This window comes from Amblyraja radiata, chromosome 23 (assembly GCF_010909765.2).
Source record: "Amblyraja radiata isolate CabotCenter1 chromosome 23, sAmbRad1.1.pri, whole genome shotgun sequence".
NCBI lineage: Eukaryota > Metazoa > Chordata > Chondrichthyes > Rajiformes > Rajidae > Amblyraja > Amblyraja radiata.
The window spans coordinates 33,467,123-33,489,999 of record NC_045978.1 but is presented as its reverse complement, the minus strand read 5'-3'; the positions used below and the strand labels follow the sequence as shown (position 1 = coordinate 33,489,999).

The following is a 22,877-nucleotide window of genomic DNA, read 5'->3' as shown; positions in this document are numbered from 1 at the left end:
GCTTTAACTCTTTCCCAGTTCTGTTGAAGGGTCCAGACTTGAGATGTTAACTGCTCCTCTCTCCACGGATGCTGCCTGACCTACAGCGTGATTCCAGCATTTTGCCATTCAATACCTTGACACACTGCTGTCCTTGGAGAATGTTGAATTAGCGCTGGCCAGTTTTCGGAAGCCTGACATTGTCATCCTCTCTCCTTCAGTTGTCCTAGCAAAGGCCCAGTCACTGTCAGCGTTGCACGATGCTTGGCTTCTCAGTTTGATTTTATAAAAACAATGGATACTGTCCTGGTCTGGATTCTTTCCCTGAATGAAAAAGAGACATCTCATTACCAACAAAATACTTTCTGCTTTACTGAAGTACAATTGATTTACTTTCTACTGTACTATGTGACATTGGTGGCACGGTGACACAGCGCCAGAGCTTCTGCCTTACTGCTCTAGAGACCTGGGTCCGATCCTGACTATCGGCGCTGTCTGTACGGGTTTTTCTACATTCTCCCCGTGACCTGCGTGGGTTTTCCCCAGCTGCTCCGGTTTCCTGCCACATTCCAAAGACGTACAGGTTTGTAGGTTGATTAGCTTGGTAAAATTATAAATTGTCCCTAGTGTGTGTACAATAGTGTTATTGTGTGGGGATGTTTACCAGGGTGTTGCCTGCATTAGAGAGTACTAGCCATCAAATCTGGTTGGACAATCTGTCTAACTGCTCCCATTCACTCATGGATGAGATAAATCTTGTCTACTTTTAGTCATTCAAGGATTGAGAGCTTCGCAGGCTGAGCCAGCATCTGTCCTAACTGCCCTTGAGAAGGTGGTGGTGAGCTGCCTCCTGATCCGCTGCACTCCTTGAGATGAGGGTACACACATGAAGCAGTTAAGAAGAGTGCTCCAAGATTTTGACCCAGTGATGGTGAGGAAGTGGTGATTAGTTTAGTTTTAGTTGAGAGATACAGTGTGGAAACAGGCCCTTCGGCTCACCGAGTCCGCGCCGACCAGCAATCCCCGTACATTAACGCTATCCCACAAACACTAGGGACAATTCTTTAGCCAATTAACCTACAGTACAAACCTGTACGTCTTTGTAGTGTGGGAGGTAACCGAACATCTCGGAGAAAACCAACGCGGTCACGGGGAGAACGTGCAAACACTGTACAGACAGGACCCATAGTCGGGATCAAACCCGGGTCTCTGGCGCTGCAAGCGCTGTAAGGCAGCAACTCTACCACTGCGCCAGCGTGCCGCCCATGTTTCCAGGTAGAGAGGGTGTGTGGCGTGGAGGGCAACTTCCAGGTGGTGGTGTTCCCAAACGTTTGCTGCCCTGCTCCTTCCACCCGAGACGTCGTGGATTTGGACGGTTTGGTCCAAGGAGTCTTGGTGAGATACTGCAATGCATTCTGTGGATGGTACAATTTGCTGCTACTGTGTAGCTTGTCTCAGTTTTACCTTTTTGAAGGCATCCCTCATCCCAACCCTGTAACTTAACAAGTCTCCTTCACAAATGATGAGAAAGTCTTCAGCTTGAAACATTAGTTCTGTTACAATGTATCCTGACCTACTGAGTATTTCCAGCACTCTCTGGTTTTACCCTAAATACCAAATATGTCCCTTCTGACTATTTAAGCAAAATGTATCCGTGAGTTACATACACCAGGCAATAGATTATGCTGTCCTTCAGGTAACTGGAGTAATATCCAACAATCTTAAATGTCCCTGCTGTTGGAGTAGAACATGAATGAAACTGAGTACCTGTTTTAATTCTCTTTTTAAAATGGACCTCTCTATCCTCAACACAGTGGAGATGTCAGTGTTGTCTTTGGAGATGGTATTAAGTAGCTCGATCAGCCCATCGACCAATGCTTGTATAAACATCCAGCTGAAGGTGAGGATGTTGACACCTCTCCTGATGAAGTTATCTTGTACAGAGATAAACACAAGAGAGATGAGAAAACCGTGGTAGTGGAGCTCCAGCGTGGTGCTTGCTAGGAGCTCTTCAAGGCTGTAATAAACATTAACATTGTGAATGAGTACTAAGAGGAAATATTACAGTGTGTGGACGGCATAGAGCCCAGACAGGTTGCAACATGAGCAAACACAGTGGGTGCAATTTAAGGCAGGAAGGATGAAGTAATACATATTAGGAGGAGGTTTAATGAGCAGAGTAAAATACATTTCAATCAGTGCTGTAAAAGAGCGGATGTCCCCAAAACAATGATCCCCACCCGAAAAACGTCGCCAATTCCTTCTCTCCATAGATTTCTCCTCACTTGCTGAGCTACTCCAGCATTTTGTGTCTACCTTCGATTTACCAGCATCTGCAGTTCTTTCTTAAACATTATTAGTTTTAGGATAGGGTGATAGGACTGCAAATGGGGCACCGATTTTACAAATGGAGATGGTACATCGATTTCACGGCACCGAGCTTCTGAGGGGAGAACAAACCCCTGGATGAGTGATAGGTTATGCAGAGCGTAGACACAAAATGCTGGAATAATTCAACGGGACAGGCAGCATCATTGGAGAGAAGGAATGGGTGATGTTGGGTTATAGTGGACGGAACTGCCGATGCCACCCCTGGCTCCCAGAGTCTCCCCGTCAGCCTACAGACATCAAAAAGGTACTAGAGTGGATGTATGCCCTGTGTAGTCCCATGAAGCAGGAGCAGGGAGAGTGACCATGTCCACAGTAGACACACTCAACAGGTGCTGGAGTGCAAAAATCTGCATGATGAGCATTTGAGGGCACTCGGCCTGTATTCGCTGGTGTTTAGACGGATGAGGGGGGGACCTCATTAAAACTTGCCGAATAGTGAATATCCTGGATAGGGTGGATGTGGAGAGGATGTTTCCACTCGTGGGAGAGTCTAGGACCAGAGGACATAGCCTCAGAATAAAAGCATGTTCCTTTAGCAAGGAGATGAGGAGGGGTTTCTTTAGTCAGAGGTTGGTGAATCCGTGGAATTCATTGCCACAGAAGGCTGTGGTACAGGCATCAAGTCAATGAATATTTTTAAGGCTGAGATAGATAGATTCTTGGTTAGTATGGGTGTCAGGGGTGATAGGGAGCAGGCAAGAAAATGGGGTTGTGAGGGAGAGGTAGATCTGTCATGATTGAATGGCAGAGTAGACTTGATGGGCCAAATGGCCTAATTCTGCTCCTATCACTTATGAACATTAACTTATGATTGAAACAGGTTGCACTCCTGGGTTTACGCCTGTACCGGTGCTATTCCATCGTACGGTATTTATAATTTCTGGTGGGTGATTGAGGTTAGCTCCGTCTTGTGCCTGTCTCGAGGGTGATTGAGGTTAGTTTGGTATTACCCCTGACTCGAGACTGACATTGTGACTGACCTGGGTCCTGGGGAGTTTCTCGACCACTCGAGGGATCCAACTCATCCTCACTGGAATCAAGTCTGCTCATGTCTGCAATTAGAAGGACATAGTCAACCTCTGATCCTTTAAACATCCATGTTTCGTTACTGAAATAAATCACAATCCACATTGATGCCCGTACCATTTTAATCGCTCTTACAGAAGGTAAAAGTGGGGAGCTACGCTTTACCAGAGAAAATAGCTTGCTAAAGCTTAAGCTAATGGCACGCTGACAGGGATTCTGATTAACACGCATCTTCACAATGCAGAAACACGGATACCATCGCATTAAAGAGAAAAATAGACACTAAACGTGGGTTTGGAAGAGTTGCCTGGAATTTGAGGGTCTGGAAGAGGCTCAATCGTTCAGTATTTAAGTTCTGTTTAAGGTTTAATTTCAGTATATTAAGCAAATCCACAACCTCTGACATTCAAGGTTCTGAACCTAATTAACGCATGGAGCCTATGATCAGTATGAGGACACACACATTTTATTCCAGCCCACTCAAGTCAGAACCTCAGAGGAGTGGGTTTTGCCAACTCTAACCCAACTGCATTTCGTTGTCTAACTGCATTTCGTTGTCTCTGTACTGTACACTGACAATGACAATTAAAGTTGAATCTGAATCTGAATCTGAATCTGAAGAGCCAACAGTTCAGTGGACGTTTGGTGCATTAGTTGCTTCTGGTGTATAACCATCATCCTTCAGGATTGCAGAGCATCTGTACCGTGACCAAAGAGACACTGGGCTGATCAGGAGATTAAGATGCATAGGATGCACGGCGACCTGGTCATAACTGGTTTACCCATCAATGACAGACGGTAGTGGTGGAAAGGTGTTATTCTGCCTGGAGGTCTGTGACCAGTGGTGTACCGCAGGGATCTGTGCTGGGATCTCATTGATAGATACATACAAACAATTTGGGTGTAAATTTAGCTGGGTTGTCTGGTAAGTTTGCAGATGACATCAACATTGGTGCTGTGGACTGTAAGGATATCTTTCAAAGGATATAGAGGGATTTAGATCAGTTACAGATACAGGCAGAGAAATGGCAGATGGAGTTTAATCCAAGCAAGTGTTGCTAGGACTTTGTGAAGATGCATTTGGAGTATAGTGTGCAGTTCTGGTCACTCCATTACAGAAAGGATGTGGAGACTTTGGAGAAGGCGGAGAAGAGGTTTACCTGAATGCTGCCTGGATTAGAGGATATTAGCTATCAGAAGCGGTTGAACAAACTTGTACATAAAATTATGAGAGGCATAGACAGGGTAGACAGTCAGACTCTTTTTCCAGGAGTGCAATTGTCAAAGTCTAGGGGGCATAACTTTGAGGTTGGAGCAGGAAAGATTAAAAGAGATGTACGGGGCAAGTTTTTCTTTTTACACAGAGAGCGGTGGGTGTGTAGAACATGCTGTGTGTAGGACACGGTAGTGGTGAACCAGATACAACAGTGGCATTTAAGAGGCTTTTAGATAGGCACACGGAGATGCAGGGAATGGAAGAATATGGATCACATACAGGCAAAGCACATTAACTTGACATCACATTCGACACAGACATTGTTGGCCAACGGGCCCCTTCCTGTGCTGCACCATCCATGTTCTATGCTCCATAATTACCTTGCTGCATTCTCTCCTTCTTCCTCTGTGCCTTCCTCACCCTCTTCAACTCCCTGTGTCTTTCCTTCACTGCTATTTTTGAGTCTTTGACCAAGGCCACGTAAGCAAACTGGAAGGAAAAGGTTAAGCTGGCAGGTTACTCATGCTTTATTCAGGAACCAGGTGAACAGGTCGGCAGGAGACAATTAGCTGCCATTTTGTTCCCACGGAAACACAAACTTGCAGTGAGAAAAAGGCAAAGGCGAAACAAGGCTCTTTCTGCTGGTTTAATGTAGTTTAGTTTAGAGATATAGTGTGGAAACAGGCCCTTCGGCGCACTGGGATTGTACTGACCAGCCATCCCTGCACATTTACACTATCCTACATTAGGGACAATTTTTACATTTACACCAAGCCAATTAACCTACAAACCTCTACGTCTTTGGAGTGTGGGAGGAAACTGAAGATCTCGGAGAAAACCCACGCAGGTCACAGGGAGAACTCCATACAGACAGCACCTGTAGCCAAGTTCGAACCTGGGTAAATGGTGCTGTAAGCGTTGTAAGGCAGCAACTCTACCGCTGCACCACCATGCCGCCCTTTGGTTCTCCAAAGTAAGGATCAAATTAGCCACCAGAGATAAATATATGGAATTGGCCACCAGAGATAAATATATCGGGGACAGGTCAAGATCACGATGAAAACGTCTGCTTCAGCTGTGCTTGGCAGATTCCCTGCAGCGTTTTGTGATCAATCTGACACATTGAGCAGACAGGATCCCCAGTCACCCAAAGGAGAATACTGCACCTTGACAGCCTGAAGGAAGGGGTTGGGGAAGAGCAGAGGAGGCCTGCCACGTGGCTGTATGACTCCATGTCTCTTTGTCCATGCCAACCATCAATTATATATCTCCACTCATCGCAGTCAACAGAACCTGGTCCACAGTCTGCCATGTTTGGCCGATTGAAGTGCTCGTGTACATATTTATATGTCATGAAGATCCCTACTTCCACCTCCCTCTCAGGGAGTGGGTTCCAGATCCCAACCACTTTCTGGGTGGAAAGATTCTTTCTCAGATCCCCTCCTATCCTTTCCAATTACTCTAAATTTAAACCCTCTAGTTCTTGCGTGAAAGTTAATGTACAGTGATGAGTGTGCAATGTGATCTGGGGTTTATTAGTGGGTTAATATGATATGCTGACATGCAGTTAAGAGTAGGACAATGTCTTGCCATGGACGTGTACTGCGAGTGGGTGAGTGAGTGAATGAGCGAGTGAGTGTAGTATAACAGAGTTATAGACATGAGTAGATTAGCATTCTGTAATGGCTATATGAGCTGCTATATTGTATACTATAAATGACTGCACTGTAAGGGTGGTAGTTCCTAACAGCCAGTGCATTGTCGGGCTCTGTAGCTGTGAATGATGTAGTGCACTTGGGTTTAAAGCAGGAGTGCATCAATATGCATTGGGTCTGAAGATGGGTCTCAACCTGAAACGTCACCCATTCTTTCTCTCCAGAGATGTTGTCTGTCCCGCTGAGTTATTCCAGCATTTTTGTGTCTAATGTATTGGGAGCAGTAGAGCAGTTGACTGTGGCTCCATTATTTACGTACCTGGAACGCTGATGATTTCCGTGTAACTTCTTTACCAATTTCACTTTCCTCTGCCTCATCCTCACTGTCAGTGTCGAACAGATAGTAGCTCCCACAATGGATCACTGCATGGAGACAACGCACAGGGTCCAAGTTGTACATTGTCCAGAAAACAGGCAATAACACTCTGCCAGCAAAACGCTCTGTCTGAATCATAATAGTTCTCCCCAGATGAAACTGAATCAACTAAATGGCAGATCCATTCGGACCACAGATGTATGGAGGGATCTTGGGAGCAAGTCCATAGCTCTGTGAAAGTGGAAGCACAATGGATCGGGTAGTGAAGGTGGCGGATGACATGACTGCCTTTAATGGATGAGACATTGAGAGCACAAGTTAGGATATTCTGTTGCAGTGAATAAAACTCTTGTTAGGCCACAATAGGTCTATAGTTCTGGTCACCACCCTATAGGAAGGAAGGAAAGGCTTCAGTGATGGTACAGAGTCTGGATGTTGCCTGGATTGGAGAGTACGAGCTGTGTGATTTAGCGTTAGGTTCATTATTGGCACGTCTGCCGAGGTACAGTGAATCGCTTTGTTTTGTGCAATCAAATGAGATAATGCTCTACGCAAATACAATTAAACTCAAGTACAATAGGTAGAGCAAAGAAAAAGATACATTATGTTGCAATATAAGGAGAGGTTGGACAAATTAGATTGTTTTCTCTGGAGCATCTGAGGCTGATGGGGGCAACCTGACACAAAAATTGTGGAGAGGTATATAGGGTAGATAGAATATTTTTAGATCGGGTAGATAGAATATTTTTCCCCCAGTGTGAAAAATTGAAACACTAGAGGGTATTGGTTTAAGATGAGAGGGAGAAAGTTTAAAAGCGATGTATAAGGTAAGCTTTTTTTTGCACAAAGTGGTAGATCCTAGAATGTGCTGTCAGAGAAGTTGGCAGAAGTAGATGCAATAGCAATGCTTAAGTGGTATTTAGGCAGATACATGAATAGGTCCATGTGTATGCAGAAGTTGGATTGGCATCAGGCTCGGTATACAGATATTGTGGGCCAAACGACCCGTTGTTCTCTGTTCGACAAGCAATAAATGAGGCTTAAACTCCCTGCTTCTCTCTGGCCCCTTTGCCAGTGAGTCAACGCTCCAAGAACAGGAGACCATTTTCACCTGACAGCAGTCATAGAACATTACAGCACAAGGACAGGCCCTTCGGCCCATAATGTCTGCCTGGAACATAATGCCAAAAACTATCACTTATCCATCTGCACACAATCCATATCCCTCTCTCCATGCCAATATATATATATATATATATGCCTATCCAAAAATATTTTAAATGTCACTTACGTATCTGCTTCAACCACCATCCCCGGCAGCATGTTCCAAGCACTCACCACCCCACACATCTCCTTGAAATGTTGCCCCTCTCACCTTAAAGCCATGCCCTCCTCTCATGTTTGATTTTTCCATCCTGGGAAAAAGATTTGGACTGTCTACCCGATCGATGTCTCTCACAATTTTATATACTTCTATCGGGTCTCCCCGCAATCTCCGGCAATTCTGAGAAACCAATCCAAGTCTGTCCAACCTTTCCCTGTAGCTACTACCCGCTAATCCAGACATCATTCTGGTAAACCTCCTCTGCACCCTTTCCAAAGCAACCGCGTCCTTCCTGTACTGGGGCAACTAGAACTGCACGCAATGCTCCAAATGCAGCCTAATCAAAGTCTTATAAAGCTGCATCATGATTTCCCTGCTCTCAGACTCAATGCCCTGAGTAATGAATGCAAACCTGCCATTAGCCACAACACTGGATGATACATAAACTGACCGCCAAGGTTGGGCGTCGAGCTGGCCACCCATCCGCATTTCTTCCATTGGAGAGGCAATCCTTGTATAACAAGGGTTCCCAGATCCTTCACCAGTTCTGGATCAGTGATCAGGTTCACGCAGTAGGACACATTTACACGGCCATGAAACGGAGAGAGCACCAGGCGATACATGTTATAAGTAGGTATGTTGCAAAGCCTACCTGAAGCGTCTTTGAAAATCTGCCGCTGCGGGTGTGCGCGATTTTGGCGCCGTTTAGAGGGGGCGGGTTTAAAACGCGATTTTCTCTAGGCTGTTCAAATCGAAGATGTTCAGCCTAGTTAATTATTAACGAAAAATCGCTGGAAGACCCCGTCGCAAAAGCTATTATTAGGTTTAAAGGCCTTGAATAATAGTTATAGTAGTTTAAAAATCAATCTCTAAACCCGTGACCACCAGCAACCGCAGGGTCTCATAAAGCAGACAGCTGAAGGTATGCTGTATATTTTTACATTAAAAAGGGCTTCTAAAGATCCCTTTATACAAAGTTTAATATTGCGAGTAGCTCATTTTGGGCCCATTATATCGCGCAGTATTTTTCTGGGCATTTGGGGCACAAATCTACCGCAATGTGAACGTTCTAAACCAGCGCGTTCCACAGGGACCCACTGGAAAGCTGATTTAAATGGGCATTTATTTACAGCAATTGAACACTGAATTCCTTCCATTTGGCCTATAAATTAATGTAAATGAGATTTAAAAATCATGTTTTATTGTGAATTATTTGTGAATATTATTTGGACATTTAGGCTATTTAAAAATGTTAATCATTTATTAAGAAATGGATAGATGTTTAGATCTAGTAATTGAAGTCTGAAATTAGCTACAATTAGGTAACTAACTAATTATATGCTTTAATTTCAGGTCATCCAAGTAAGATTATTTTATATTTGTTTCAGAATGCTTCAATCTATGATAACTGAAAATTTCATTCAGTTCTCTTAATTTTTAAGAAAGTTATGGGCTTTTGACTGTTCACGATCACAACTTTTTTGTTATGTCCATAGAAAATCAATAGGGAACAAGATGCTCATTTCCGAGTATGAAAATGGCCATAACTTTTTAAATACTTGAGATATGAAAGTGAATTAGGTGTCAAATTAAACTTATTTTTATGCTTTATCTGATGGGATAAATTACAGACTTGATTTTTAAAATCTCAAAATTTTGTAACATTGCTATTATAAGGGTCTCACACATGCGGAGGATGCATGTGCTAAAGAGGCACTTCTGTGGTTAAAGGTTTGGAATTAAAGGGTTAAACTTTCCTGAACTTACTTGAGGTATGAGTTATCCAGGGCTGCCACCAATTCGTCTGGCCACCTTCAACTTTGGCTTTGATATTATCTGTGAAGAAGTAAATTGCAGAAACAGATGAATCAATGATATCAAGCACCTGGCTGTGGTTAAAGTCCCAACATCTGTACAAGTCCCACAGGCTGATCCCCCACAGCATAGTATCCCCCACAGCATAGAGCTACAGTATGAGTGTGGTGTTTAGCTGTCTAAAGCCACGATACAGACTGAAGTGTCAGGCCAGCAAGGACAAGCAAACGCCATCATCATCACTGTTACCACCATCTCACCTTCCAGGGCACACACTGTGGTGACTGAGAAATACACGCCAGAGACCCAGGTACGATCCTGGCTACGGGTGTTTGTCTATACGGAGTTTGCACGTTTTCCCCGTGACCTGCGTTGGTTTTCTCCGAGAACTTCGGTTTCCCCCCCACAGTCCAAAGATGTACAGGTTTGTAGGTTAATTGGCTTGGTATAAATGTAAAAATTGTCCCTAGTGCAGGATGGTGTTGCTGTGCGGGGATCGCTGGTCGGTGCCGACTCGCTGGGCCGAAGGGCCTGTTTCCGCGCTGTATCTCAAAACTAAAATAAAATTAAGTTCTGGAAACTCCCACCCAACAAGGCAATGACTGCAACTTCACCACATGAAGCTCACCATCACTTGCACAAGGACAGCCCAGACTGGATGGCAAACACTGTCTGGTGATGCGACAAGATGAGTATTAACTAAAATACAGGTGGACCATCGTGTAATTTTACGGTACACCGTTAAAATAGGACACATGGGGTTAGGGTAACATATTGGCCTGATTCAGGACTGGTTAACAAATAGAAAATAGGAATTAGCTGAGAGTTTTTGGGCTGTCAGGTCGTGGCTATTAGGGTGATGTACTGTCAGTGCTGGGTTCCCAGCTGCTCACAATAGATCAGCGGAGCAAGTAAAATAATCCTAATATGCAGCCAATACAAATCTGGATGGCAAGGTGTAAATTGTGAGGTGAATGGTCAGAGGCAAGATGACTGGGGGAGGATACGGCAGATGCATCGGAAGAAAAACAACTTAAGATTTTTTTAAATAAATGGCGAGAGGTTGAAAAGCGTTGGGGTTCAGGCAGACCCGAGTATCCTTGTACATGCTGAAGGTGTACACACAGGCCAGCGTACAACGCCATGTGTAGGAAGGAACTGCAGATGCTGGTTTACACTGAAGATAGGCACAAAATGCTGGAGTAACTCAGCGGGACAGGCAGCATCTCTGGAGAGAAGGAATGGGTGACGTTTCGGGTCGAGATCATGCCTCCATTGCTGAGCATGGCATTGGATGAGGTAGTGCCTGATTCAAGAGATCATCTGCACTATTTGACAGATGGCGCATGACAATAGTGCAGGGGAGTTCTCCCCTAGTGATCTGGCCTGTGTACATTCTTCAACAAAGACTTAACATTGGATTATTTTGACAGGGGTTCTGCTGGGTGTCAATGCATGTCACGAACAGCCTCGCCATTACTTCTCCAGCAGCACCAGTCTGTGGGTAAGGAGCAGAGTGATGTAGGTCACAGGCAGCAGGGACACACCTACTCTTGTTGACTGATGACTGTAGTTTCCACATCATTGGAGTAGCTGGCGATGCCTGCAAACATTGGCAGAGTTAACTGTTCCCTTCTAATACACATGTAGAGACATACCTGGACATGGTTCTTGACTGTCTGGCTTTAAGTTATTGACTGTGCACGAGCTGCCGACAGGTTTTGCCACTTGCATTTTGGATTGCTTGTACTTCTCCTGCTTAGCCTTGATCCGTTCCATCCTAACGATGAGAAGTAGAAAAGAGAAAATAACATGAAGGTAAGTGGGACAAAGCTCCCTCCTCTCCTGCAGAGTGGAGCGCACTATTCTCAGCGCAACTCTCCCCCCACCCAAGGCTAGTTCAACGTGAGCTCCTGATCTTAGACAGGACCTCTGTCCATCCCATTGAAACTGCCTTATTAATCCAATCGACAGGTGAGCAACTCTTAGAAATAACTAATCAATGTACATGGAATTAGACTGAATGTACAACAGAACGACAAACCGTTTGTTCAAACCGATGCATGTTGAATTTGCTTCACACAAGTTTGCTCTCATCTCATTTTACCAGCGATATGTATTGTATGTGTACCTACCTTTAAGGCATTGTATTCCACGTGCCATGACTTTCTGGTACATCAACATATTAACCACGGGAATCAACTGGGTCTTGCTTACCATTAATAGCGATGCTTGTTTTCAAATAGCAGCCTTGGTGCAGGAAAACTCTTATTTGGATATCATGATGGCTCAGCATTTGGCTCATTGGGTGCCAATTGCTGTGCTTTCTCTGACACACCAATGCACAGGGTCTCCATTATTCACGCAATCTCTAACGCATGGGATCTTAGCTACCTATGCTCTCTAATACATGGGATGTCATCTTGCTACGCCCTCTAATACATGGAATGTCTCCGTGCTATGCTCTCCAATACATGGGATGTCATCTTGCTACGCTCTCCAATACATGGGATGTCATCTTGCTACGCTCTCCCTAATACACAGGCGGGGTGGACTACTCATGCATCCTCTAATACGCAGGTACCTCTGATCACCAGCATCATGATACTCACACTCCCTTCAAACTCACAGTTCAGCACTCCCTTTAAACACGCATGGTTTTGTTTCCTGCACTCCCCTGAAACATCAGGTTCACTGCTATTGTCCTATGTGCATTTAAAAATGATTTCAAAAGAATATTATTTGGGGGTGACATACAATCTTCCAGAAAATCTACCAGTCCAGCATTGTCAACATCCTGAGCCTGCTGGAATATCAGAGTTTGACTATGACTGGCAATGTGAAATAACCTGTGGATGCTTCACTGATGATGACATTGGGATAGGCATGGTGTCGACCCGAAACGCCACCCATTACTTCTCTTCAGAGATGCTGCCTGTCCCAGTGAGTTACTCCAGCATTTAGTGCCAATCTTCAGTGTAAGCCAGCATTGGGATAGAGTGAATGTGGAAACGATGTTTCTTTCCACTAGTGGGAGAGTCTCGGACCAGAGGTCATAACCTCAGAATTAAAGGGTGCCCTTTTAGAAAGGAGGTGAGGAGGAACTTCTTTAGTCAGTGGATAATCTGTGGAACTCATTGCCACAGAGGGCTGTGGAGGCCAAGTCAATGGATGTTTTTAAGGCAGAGATAGACAAGTTCTTGATTAGAATAGCTGTCAAGGGTTATGGGGAGAAGGCAGGAAAATGGAATTAGGAGGCAGAGATCAGAAACATAGAAAATAGGTGCAGGAGTAGGCCATTCGGCCCTTCGAGCCTGCACTGCCATTCGATATGATCATGGCTAATCATCCAAATCAATATCCCATACCTGCCTTCTCTCCATACCCCCTGATCCCTTTAGCCACAAGGGCCACATCTAACTCCCTCTTAAATCTAGCCAATGAACTGGCCTCAACTACCTTCTGTGGCAGGGAATTCCACAGATTCACCACTCTCTGAGTAAAAAATGATTTTCTCATCGGCCATGATTGAATGGCGGAGTGGACTCGATGGGCCGAAGGGCCTAATTCTACTGCTATAATTTGTGAACTTATGAACTTATGTTCCTGCATGAGGAGACCAGAAACCAGGCGTGGGGGAAATGCGTCTGGGAAGGAACTGCAGATGCTGGTTTAAACCAAAGATAGACACAAAAAGCTGGAGTAACTCAGCGGGTTAGACAGCGAAGCAGGAGAAAAGGAATAGGTAAAGTTTCAGTTCGAGACTCTTCTTTAGACTGAGAGTCAGGGCAAAGGGAAACGAGGGATATAGACTGTGATGTAGCGAGATATATAGAACAATTGAATGAAAGATATGCAAAAAAGTAATGATGATAAAGGAAATGTGCCATTGTTAGCTGTGGGCTACGTGAAAATGAGTTATACAGACAATGAAAAGCACCAGGACAACAGTGAAACTAGTACAACAACTAGGGTGAGGTTAGAGACGGAGAGAGATGGGATGCAAGGGTTATTTGAAGTTGGAGAAATGAATATTCATACCGCTGGCTTGTAAACTGCACAAGCGAAATATGAGGTGGGCCTCACTCTGACAATAGAGGAGGCTCAGGACACAGAGGTCAGTGTGGCAATGGGAAGGGGAGTTAAAAGCGATAGAATGTGGTTGACTGGACAGCGGAGATGATGGCAGCTTGATATATTGGTATGTGAATGACTATGGGAAGCTGCAGGTGTTTGCCCTAAACATGAAAACTCCGTGAGTGCGACTGATTTTGCTGAAGTCCAGCAGAAAGGACGCTGGATGTGGGCACAAAGAGGAAGACGACAGACTTCCCAGAAGAAGGACAGTTGGCGTACGTTGCCCTGGTGAATGCTGTAACAATGTACATTACAGACAAGTTCTCGTGCAAGAGGATATGGCAACAGCTTTGATGCAACATTTACAGGATGGAAAGTGACCAGAAGAAAATAATTTGTGGCCATGTGGTCAAGCTGAAGAAACTGGCAGAGAGGTACTGCATCAAGATCGTTGTAGATTGGGCAGCATTAGATTAAGTGGTGTGGACAAGGGTTAAGAAGAAATTTCAATTTGAATTGATCAACATAGAAACTTTAACATGTCTGAAGTTACGACAGGTGCCCTGAGCCATTGTAAAAAGAATCAATCATGTGGATCAGTTTCATGTGATTCCGAGGATGAATGTTAGCCACAAAGCAGTCCCAGGAATGAAGAATGGTAGATTCAAGAGAGTAAATGCAGTTTGCAACACGGCACAGGTTACAAGGTCACCGGCACAATGCGAGGACTATTGTGGACACACGTGCAGATTACTCAGTGAAGAGCTGCAATCATGTGGTGCGACGTTACAGGTTGCAGCACCACTCTGGTGGAGACCGACCGGCAGATGCTGGGAGAATTGGTTCCAAGGGCAGGTCTGGAAGTTACGAACAATGTTACTCGAGACAGTCAACATTGGTGGGGAAGGAGCAACAGCAGCCTGCAGGGGGGTAGCCACTGAGCCAGCGCCTGCTGGAAGGGCTCTACGGCCCACTGCCTGGAAAGGGGAGGTTGCTGAGCCGGCCCCTGCTTGTCCACCGAAGACCAGACGCTGGGAGGATGGGCCCAGTGATGCTGACAGACGCGACCGGCGAGGAATGAGGACAGTAGGAGACTGAACTGGGGACTGGCCTCCCGTGCCTGCAAGGTCGCAGGTGGCCAGGGGCTAAAGATCCTCAAAGCAGCTTGGTTGGTTGTACAACCCCTTGTCAATTAATGGTCAGGTAACTTTGACTCTCCATATGGAGCTGTGTGCAGGCATTAGATAGTTCCAAATTACTAAACTATTGAAAACTTACCAACTCCGCAAATGCTGTAGCTGTGAATGTGCTTCATCCACAACTGCTCTGTTCAGAGTGACCTTGCAATCACATTGTATTGTCTGCTTTGGGGACCATCTCCAAGGGAGTGGTCTTCTTTAGATGTTGTGCCCTCTTCATAACCCTCTCTAACCTGTACAGCTCCTTGACCTTCTCCATCTGTGGCTTAAGGGCAAGTGGCACTCACATCATCAGACCAGCTATCCCCCCCCCCTGTCTCCGGACTCCACCCTGGCCCATTCCCACCCACCATCATCATCTCTCACACCACCTCAGTCCACCGATCATCTACCGTCCACTCTCTCACTCCTCCCCTTTCCATATCATTCCCTCTCGACTCTCAATCCTAATGCAGGGTCTTGCATCTAAACAATGACAAATCTTTTCCCCCCACCAATGCTGCTGAACCCGCTTCGTTCCTCCAGCAGCTTGTTTATTGATCTCCAGTCTTTCTTCTCCTACATTGAGTAAACTTACTGCTTCTTCAGCATCTCCATGGATAGCTTTTCTCTCTCCAGTCTCATTGTGACTCCTTTTTTGACTTTTGCTTCAAATAGTTCAGCTCCTCTGTGTAAACAAATGAATCGTATTTATCGAATATGTAGTCATCGCAGTACATCGTATGTATCATATGATCATCCCTTGGCCCTTTACATTTCCCCTCATCACCTTTACTTCACATCTATGTATCAATTCAGTTCAGTTTTAGGTTATTGTCACATGTACCGAGGTACAGTGAAAAGCTTTGGTTGTGTGTTATCCAGTCTGTGGAAAGACAAAACATGGGTGAAGATCAGAGGAAGATGACTGACTTTAGTGCCTTCCCTCACAGTGGGAAACTTTTGATTCTGCTGTGTGGGGATGTTTTATGTTGAACTCTATCGTGTGTTGTGTTCTTTATTTTATTGTATGGCTGTATGGTGATCACATTTCACTGTGCCAACTGGCGCATGTGACAAATAAATGTATCTTGTATGAATACAATTGAGCCATTTACAGTGTACAGATACACGATAAGCGAATTACGTTTAGTGCAAGGTAAAGCCAGTAAATTCCGTTCAAAAATAGTGCGAGGGTCCCTGATGAGGTAGATAGTCCTTCAGGCACTGCTCTCTGATGCTGGTAGGATGGTTCAGTTGCCTGATAACAGCTGGGAAGAAACAGTCCCTGAATCTAGAGGTGTGCGTTTTCATACTTCTATACTTTTTGGCCCGATGGGAGAGGGGAAAAGAGGGTGTGGGCAGGGATGCAACTAACACAGTGGTCCCTTTTTGAAATGTAGATCATCGCTGGAAACGTAGCTGGAAATATTTACCAGTTACGTTGGACATTATCTACCGACAGGGAAAAATTTAATTCACACATAGACGAGCATAAAAAAAATGTTTAAAGTGCAGTTTATGGAAATCTAAAATAAAGACAGAAAATGCTTGAAATGCCCAGCCAGTCAAGATGCATCTGTGGGAAGAGAAACCGAGTTAATGTTTTGGAACAAAGCCCCATGTTAGAACTGGAAAGGAGACCAAAAGAAGATGGGGGGGAAGGGGGTGCCTCTGGTAGGGTACAGCGTGGGCAAGGAAGAGGATAAGCTGTGAAGACGTTGTCAGGTTAATGAACAAATAGGAGCAATTAGAGAGTGACAAGAAACAGAAACAAATGAACGCAGGCAGTTGCCAAGTACAGACCAAGCAGACATGGCCAGCAGGTTATTGGAGAACTTTCACTTTGGGTCATAATTATTGGAAGAACAAGTTTAACACCGAACTAACTTCCTCGTGGATCAATCAGCCATACATGCTATAACTGCTAGAACTCTTGTCCAAACCTGGATTTGAGCATTTAAACCAGATTGCACTTCAGTGAGACACATAATGAACAGTGCAGCAAACTCCAGTGGTGTGGAGTTTTTACCCGACAACCTCTCAAATGTGGTTTACCAACAGACCAGAGAGAATTTCATCATGCAAGTGAGATTAGAATAGGTTAAACATCGCCTGCCGGAAGTGGGTCAGCCAGAGCCCAGGCTAATGGAAGCTTGCAGTCATCATTCTCACCTTGCTGCCAGGATTTTCGAAACCTTCAGATCTGTGACCACATGCAGGAAATAATAACTCAGAAAGACTCTCCTCTGAGCCAGGAGGAAGAGGAAGCAGACACTATCCCAGATAATACCCGCTTGCTTGCTTGGGACTTCGCAGGTTTCATGTAGGTTGTCTGCATTTGCTGAAAAGATAAATGGAAACATTAGGTTTAGGTTTATTATTGTCACGTGCACCGAGGTCCAGTGAAAAGCTTTGCTTTGCATTCTCCAGATCTGATACCACCTCCAGGTCCCTCAGATCAGCCGACTTGGGGTTACTGAATATCCCACGGTCTAGGCATAAGCTCAGGGGCGACCGTGCCTTTGCGGTTGCAGCTCCTAGACTCTGGAACAGCATCCCTCTTCCCATCAGAACTGCCCCCTCCATCAACTCTTTTAAGTCGAGACTTAAAACTCATCTTTACTCTCAAGCCTTTCTTGACGTCCTCTGAGGGAGGGCTATATGTATGTATTTATGTAAGTACTTAATCTATGAACCACTGTTGTATAACGTTAGTACCTCCACCAATGTAAAGCACTTTGGTCAACGAGAGTTGTTTTTTAAATGTGCTATAGAAATAAAAGTGACTTGACTTGACTTGATAATACCATACATAAATACAATTAAGTCAAACTCAGGTGCAATAGGTGGAGCAAAGGGAAAGATACAGAGTACATAATATAGTCCTCAGCTTTCAATGGGGAGGGATGAATTCGACCGTACCTTAGCTCATGGAAGGACCGTTCATAAGACTGTTAACAGAGGGGAAGAAGCTGTTCCTGTGAATCCAAGCTCTAACATCTTAGATTGTTATCTAAGATGTTGTCATTTTCTTCCAGTCAACTTTCTCTGTTCCTCTTCTAAGGGACTTACCCATTCCCTAAAAGCATAATTCAGGGATTCTGACCCTCCAGGAATGTCCTGGCACCTACAGGAATTTAAACTAGGATCCCCTGCATTCCACTCAACTCAAGCCAAACTCAAGCCAAATCTCATCCAATATTTAGAAATAAATTCCTTTGTTCTGTGTTTTGTTTGGTTGTTATTTTGTTTGTTAAATAATTGAATGGTGCCAGTGGCAGGTGCTGGGAAATCTAATTGAATCATGCTCTGCTTTTTTCCAGCAAAAGACAATTAAAACTATTTCCTGCCCTGAGTTTTCAGATTGTTTCCCTATCAATCTAAGAACTGAATGAGAAACATCCCAATGTCTGGTACTCTTGCGATGCTGGTGCCAGTTACATGATATTATGCCCCATGAAATGGTCCTTTGAAACAGCACAGGGGTGCGGTGATCAGCTGTCCTGGGAATGTCTGTTGTTGGGCAGAGCAGGACAATGTGGTCTTCCCGGCAAATATCCTCACACCAAATGATGTCCCATCACATGCCCCTGGTCTCCAGCTCCGCAGCCCAGCAACAACAGCCTCCCACTAATCTCCCGATGACCCTAGTAAAAAGACTAGGCCTAATGATCACCACTCCCCTGAGATAAGTAGAAAAGGATAGAAGAGACATGAAATGTGAAGCCAGAAGGAATAAAGGTGGAAGGGAAAAGGGAAAAAATGGGTATGCATTCAGGTGGGCCACAGGAAGGGGGTATGTTTGTAGGTTAGTTACCTACAATTGTAGAATTCAATAGTCATACAGTTGGGCTGTAAGCTACCCAAGCAGAATAGCAGGGACAGCTCCTCCAGTTTCCCTATGGACGAGGCCCAGGAGCGAAAAGTCAGCATGGGAAGGGGAATTAACAGGGGAGATACGGCAGGCTTTGGCAGATTGAGCTCAAATGCTCGGTGAAATGCCTCTTCTCTCCTTATCGCACATTTTTTTGTCTTTTCATCTGGCCTTTGTCCAACCTTCTGCCAATCAACTGCCCCCTCACCTGTATCCACCTATCACTTGCAAGACTTTGTGCTGCACCCGCCTCTCTTGCAGCGTGTCATCACCCCTCTTAAGGGGCTGTCCCACTGCTGTTACCTAATCCGCGAGTTAAAAAGAGTGTCTTTGACCTTCAAGCTCGAGGGCACTCGCCTGGATCGACCGTCCGCGTTGAAACCGCGAGCTGGAGAACAGACAGACAGACACACACAGAGACACAGACACAGACACAGACAGAGACACGGACACGGACACGGACACGGACACGGACACGGACACGGACACACACACACACACACAATGAGCCAATTAAAATGCCTGGTCAGTGAAGGAAATTGCCTATGGCTGCCCTCGACTGCCTGTAACTAAATAGCGACCCCACTCCACTGCACTACGAGTCAAAAAGAACCATGCCGACCAAACTTTACTCAGTGAAAATGTTTCAACATGCTGAAAAATTTTCCGCGACCTTGCTGAGGCCACGAGTATTCGGGAACTTCCCTCGAGCATGAAGGAGAGTTCCGGCGACCTCATGGGGCCTCCTAGGACCACGTGTCGACCATGCTGCGAGTTTGAAGGTCGAAGGTCTAAACTCGCAGATTAGGTCGCCCAAGTGGGACAACCCCTTTACACGTTCAGTCTGAAGAAGGGTCCTGACCCAAAATGTCACCTGTCCATGACTCCACAGGGATGCTGCCTGATTAACTGTTAATTGTTCCTCAATAGCTACGTACATTTTGCTGATCCTCACTGTGCTATTTCTCATAAAATTCCAAATGTCCGATTTCCTGCTCCCAATCCTTCATTCCCACCAAAGTCTCCTCCCTGTCCACCATTCCCAGCCTTGGGAAAGGGTGGTGGCTGGCAGGCCTCCAGCTACCAACATTTCCATCGGATCTTATAACTGGCTTCAGACACAATGTTCAGCGGAGGGCCAATAACCAATGCCCAGACCACACAAACTAATTTAGTTTAGATTGGAGATACAGTGCGGAACCAGGCCCTTCAGCCCATCGACCCCATGCCGACTAGCGATCCCCGCACACGAGCACTATCCTGCACACACTAGGGACAAGTTACAATTTTACCAAGCCAATTAACCTACAAACCTGTACGTCGTTGGAGTGTGGGAGGACACCGGAGAAACCTCACGCAGGTCACAGGGTGAACATACAAACTCCGTACAGACAAGCACCCGTAGTCAGGATTGAACCTGGGCTTCTGGCGCTGTAAGGCAGCAACTCTACCGCTGCGCCACCTTGCAGCCTTAGGAGCGGGGGGGGGGGGGGGGGGGGGGGGGGGTTATGGTACAGCTTTATAAAAGATCAGTGAGGCTATATCTAGAACATTGAATGTAGTTTTGGTTACCACCGTATAGATACCGATGGGTGCAGGAAGGGACTGCTGGTTTATACTGACGATAGACACAAAATGCTGAAGTAACTCAGCGGGTCAGGCAGCATTTCTGGAGAGAAGCAATAAGCGAGGTTTCAATCGGAACCCATCTTCAGGATTCAGGCTAATGGTGGCACTGAGCTTCCTGGCAAGTAGTTCTGGGCCTCCTAATGCTTAATTGGAGGATAATTTTGCCAATTCAAGAGGCATTTGGACAGATACATGAACATGTATGGGGGGGGGGGGGGGATATGACCCATGTGCAGGCAGATGGGATTAGTTTAGTGGTTGGCATGGACATAGTGGGTCAAAGGACCTATTCCTGGACTGAATAGTCCATGTTCCATTTGATACTGAATAATGGCAAGCAGCAGGATAATCAGGATATGGTGGAGAATTGCTCACATCCAGCACCCTGATACAGGAAATCTAACATCGTGCTTCTGAGCGGGGTGAACAAAATGGTTATCTACTCACGCAGATCATATTCCTTGATGGTGCACGCCATTCCAAACGTCTGCACCACCCAGCAGTTCCCCTCAAGCAAACTCTTCAAGTAGACACACGATCCGATCTGTCAAGGATCAAGCCCAACACACATTAATTGGTCATCAAATACATTGCAGCATCTGCAGCATGATTGACCCCCTCTCTAATATTCATTGCCTCTATTTCCCCTTTCCGTTGAAAACATCATCAACAAAGTAGGAGCCAATGGTCAGATCTCGTGCACATTCTGCCGGTGAACTGTGATCTGGGGCCATTCTGCATCAGCCAAAGCTCCCGCTCAAATACATCCCTCGGTTCAGAGTACGCTTTGTGAAAAGTGCATTCTCTTATGGTGTTTGCATGCATGTTTAAGTATAGATTCTTTGTTAAGCAGGCTTTGCTGATAAGGCATGCATTCAAACGATATAGTAGTAGAATTAGGTCATTCAGCCCATCAAATCTACTCCACCATTCAATCATGGCTGAATACATTGTGAAGTGCTCTAAATAAAATGGACTCTTGAAGGAGTACAGGACACAGATCCCCAGTGAGTAAACAGTGTGGGGAAACACACCCTGGTGTCGGAAGACAACAAGGGGACCTGACCCAGCGAGTTTAAACAAATACGTCTTATATACAGTGTTCATATTTCGATTTTATGTTTGTTGATTAAACAAAGAGCGTGGAAATTAAAATGCTGATCAAGATCTAGTAAGGATGCAATGTAGCAATAATTCTATTCTATGTATATTCCTTGTAAAATTGATGAATCTAATAAACAGAGATATCGCAGGACACTTCAGATCCATGGAGGAGATATCCTGTATCACATGGAAACTCCAGGATATTTACCATGTTCTGGACAATCGCAGGTTTCAGCAACTAAGTTACAGAGAAAGGTTGAACAAGTTAGGGCTTCATTCTTTGGAGCGCAGAAGGTTAAGGGGGGACTTGATAGAGGTTTTTAAAATGATGAGAGGGATAGACAGAGTTGACGTGGAAAAGCTTTTCCCACTGAGAGTAGGGAAGATTCAAACAAGGGGACATGACTTGAGAATTAAGGGACTGAAATTTAGGGGTAACATGAGGGGGAACTTCTTTACTCAGAGAGTGGTAGCTGTGTGGAATGAGCTTCCAGTAAAGGTGGTGGAGGCAGGTTCGTTTTTATCATTTAAAATTAAATTGGATAGTTATATGGATGGGAAAGGAATGGAGGGTTATGGTCTGAGCGCAGGTATATGGGACTAGGGGAGATTATGTGTTCGGCACGGACTAGAAGGGTCGAGATGGCCTGTTTCCATGCTGTAATTGTTATATGGCTATATGGTTATAAGGTATAGGAAGTTTTCGTTTTTAGTATTAGTTTTAGAGATACAGCGCAGAAACAGGCCCTTCGGCCCACCGGGTCTGCACTGACCAACGATTCCCGCACACTAACACTATCCTGCACACACTAGGGAGAATTTTACACTTCATTGAGGGGCAGAAACTCAGTTTATAATCTAGAGGAAGAGCAAACACCACTGCAGTCCATCAGTGAAGCCGAGGGCTCCATGAACGGCACATTTCAGCAGGTGGTCACCCTGGTCATTCCCCAGACAACAGGCAGGAAGGGAAACGGTGACTGGCTGAAGAGAAAATAAACAGGTAGTTCAGGTGGTTCCCCCCCAGACATCTTGCTCCCTCACAGTATTTCCTTCTGAATACTGCCAGGGAGAGGATTTCCCTGAGGAGTGGAGTTACAGAAAGACCACAGCACCACAGCAAGCTGAAAGACAGGGAGTAAAAGGGGCTTGAAGGATAGGCCAAGCTGCTGGACGCAGTAGTAATGAAAGGTTTGTGTAGGAAGGAACTGCACATGCTGGGTTACACAG

General features: G+C 45.2%; 1 protein-coding gene across 1 annotated transcript in view; it reads right to left on the bottom strand.

Annotated features, from left to right (window-relative positions):
* LOC116986076 (piezo-type mechanosensitive ion channel component 2-like) overlaps window positions 1-22,877 on the bottom strand; it is a 131,103-nt gene that overhangs the window by 47,185 nt on the left and 61,041 nt on the right. Inside the window, exons 23-32 of the mRNA XM_033041257.1 lie at window positions 20,991-21,087; window positions 17,213-17,381; window positions 15,636-15,725; window positions 11,441-11,562; window positions 9,735-9,803; window positions 6,587-6,690; window positions 4,993-5,101; window positions 3,351-3,422; window positions 1,747-1,913; window positions 116-303 (exon numbers count right to left, since the gene is read on the bottom strand). Coding sequence (XP_032897148.1) covers window positions 116-303; window positions 1,747-1,913; window positions 3,351-3,422; window positions 4,993-5,101; window positions 6,587-6,690; window positions 9,735-9,803; window positions 11,441-11,562; window positions 15,636-15,725; window positions 17,213-17,381; window positions 20,991-21,087 — 1,187 coding nt within the window. The remainder of the gene's footprint in view (window positions 1-115; window positions 304-1,746; window positions 1,914-3,350; window positions 3,423-4,992; window positions 5,102-6,586; window positions 6,691-9,734; window positions 9,804-11,440; window positions 11,563-15,635; window positions 15,726-17,212; window positions 17,382-20,990; window positions 21,088-22,877) is intronic.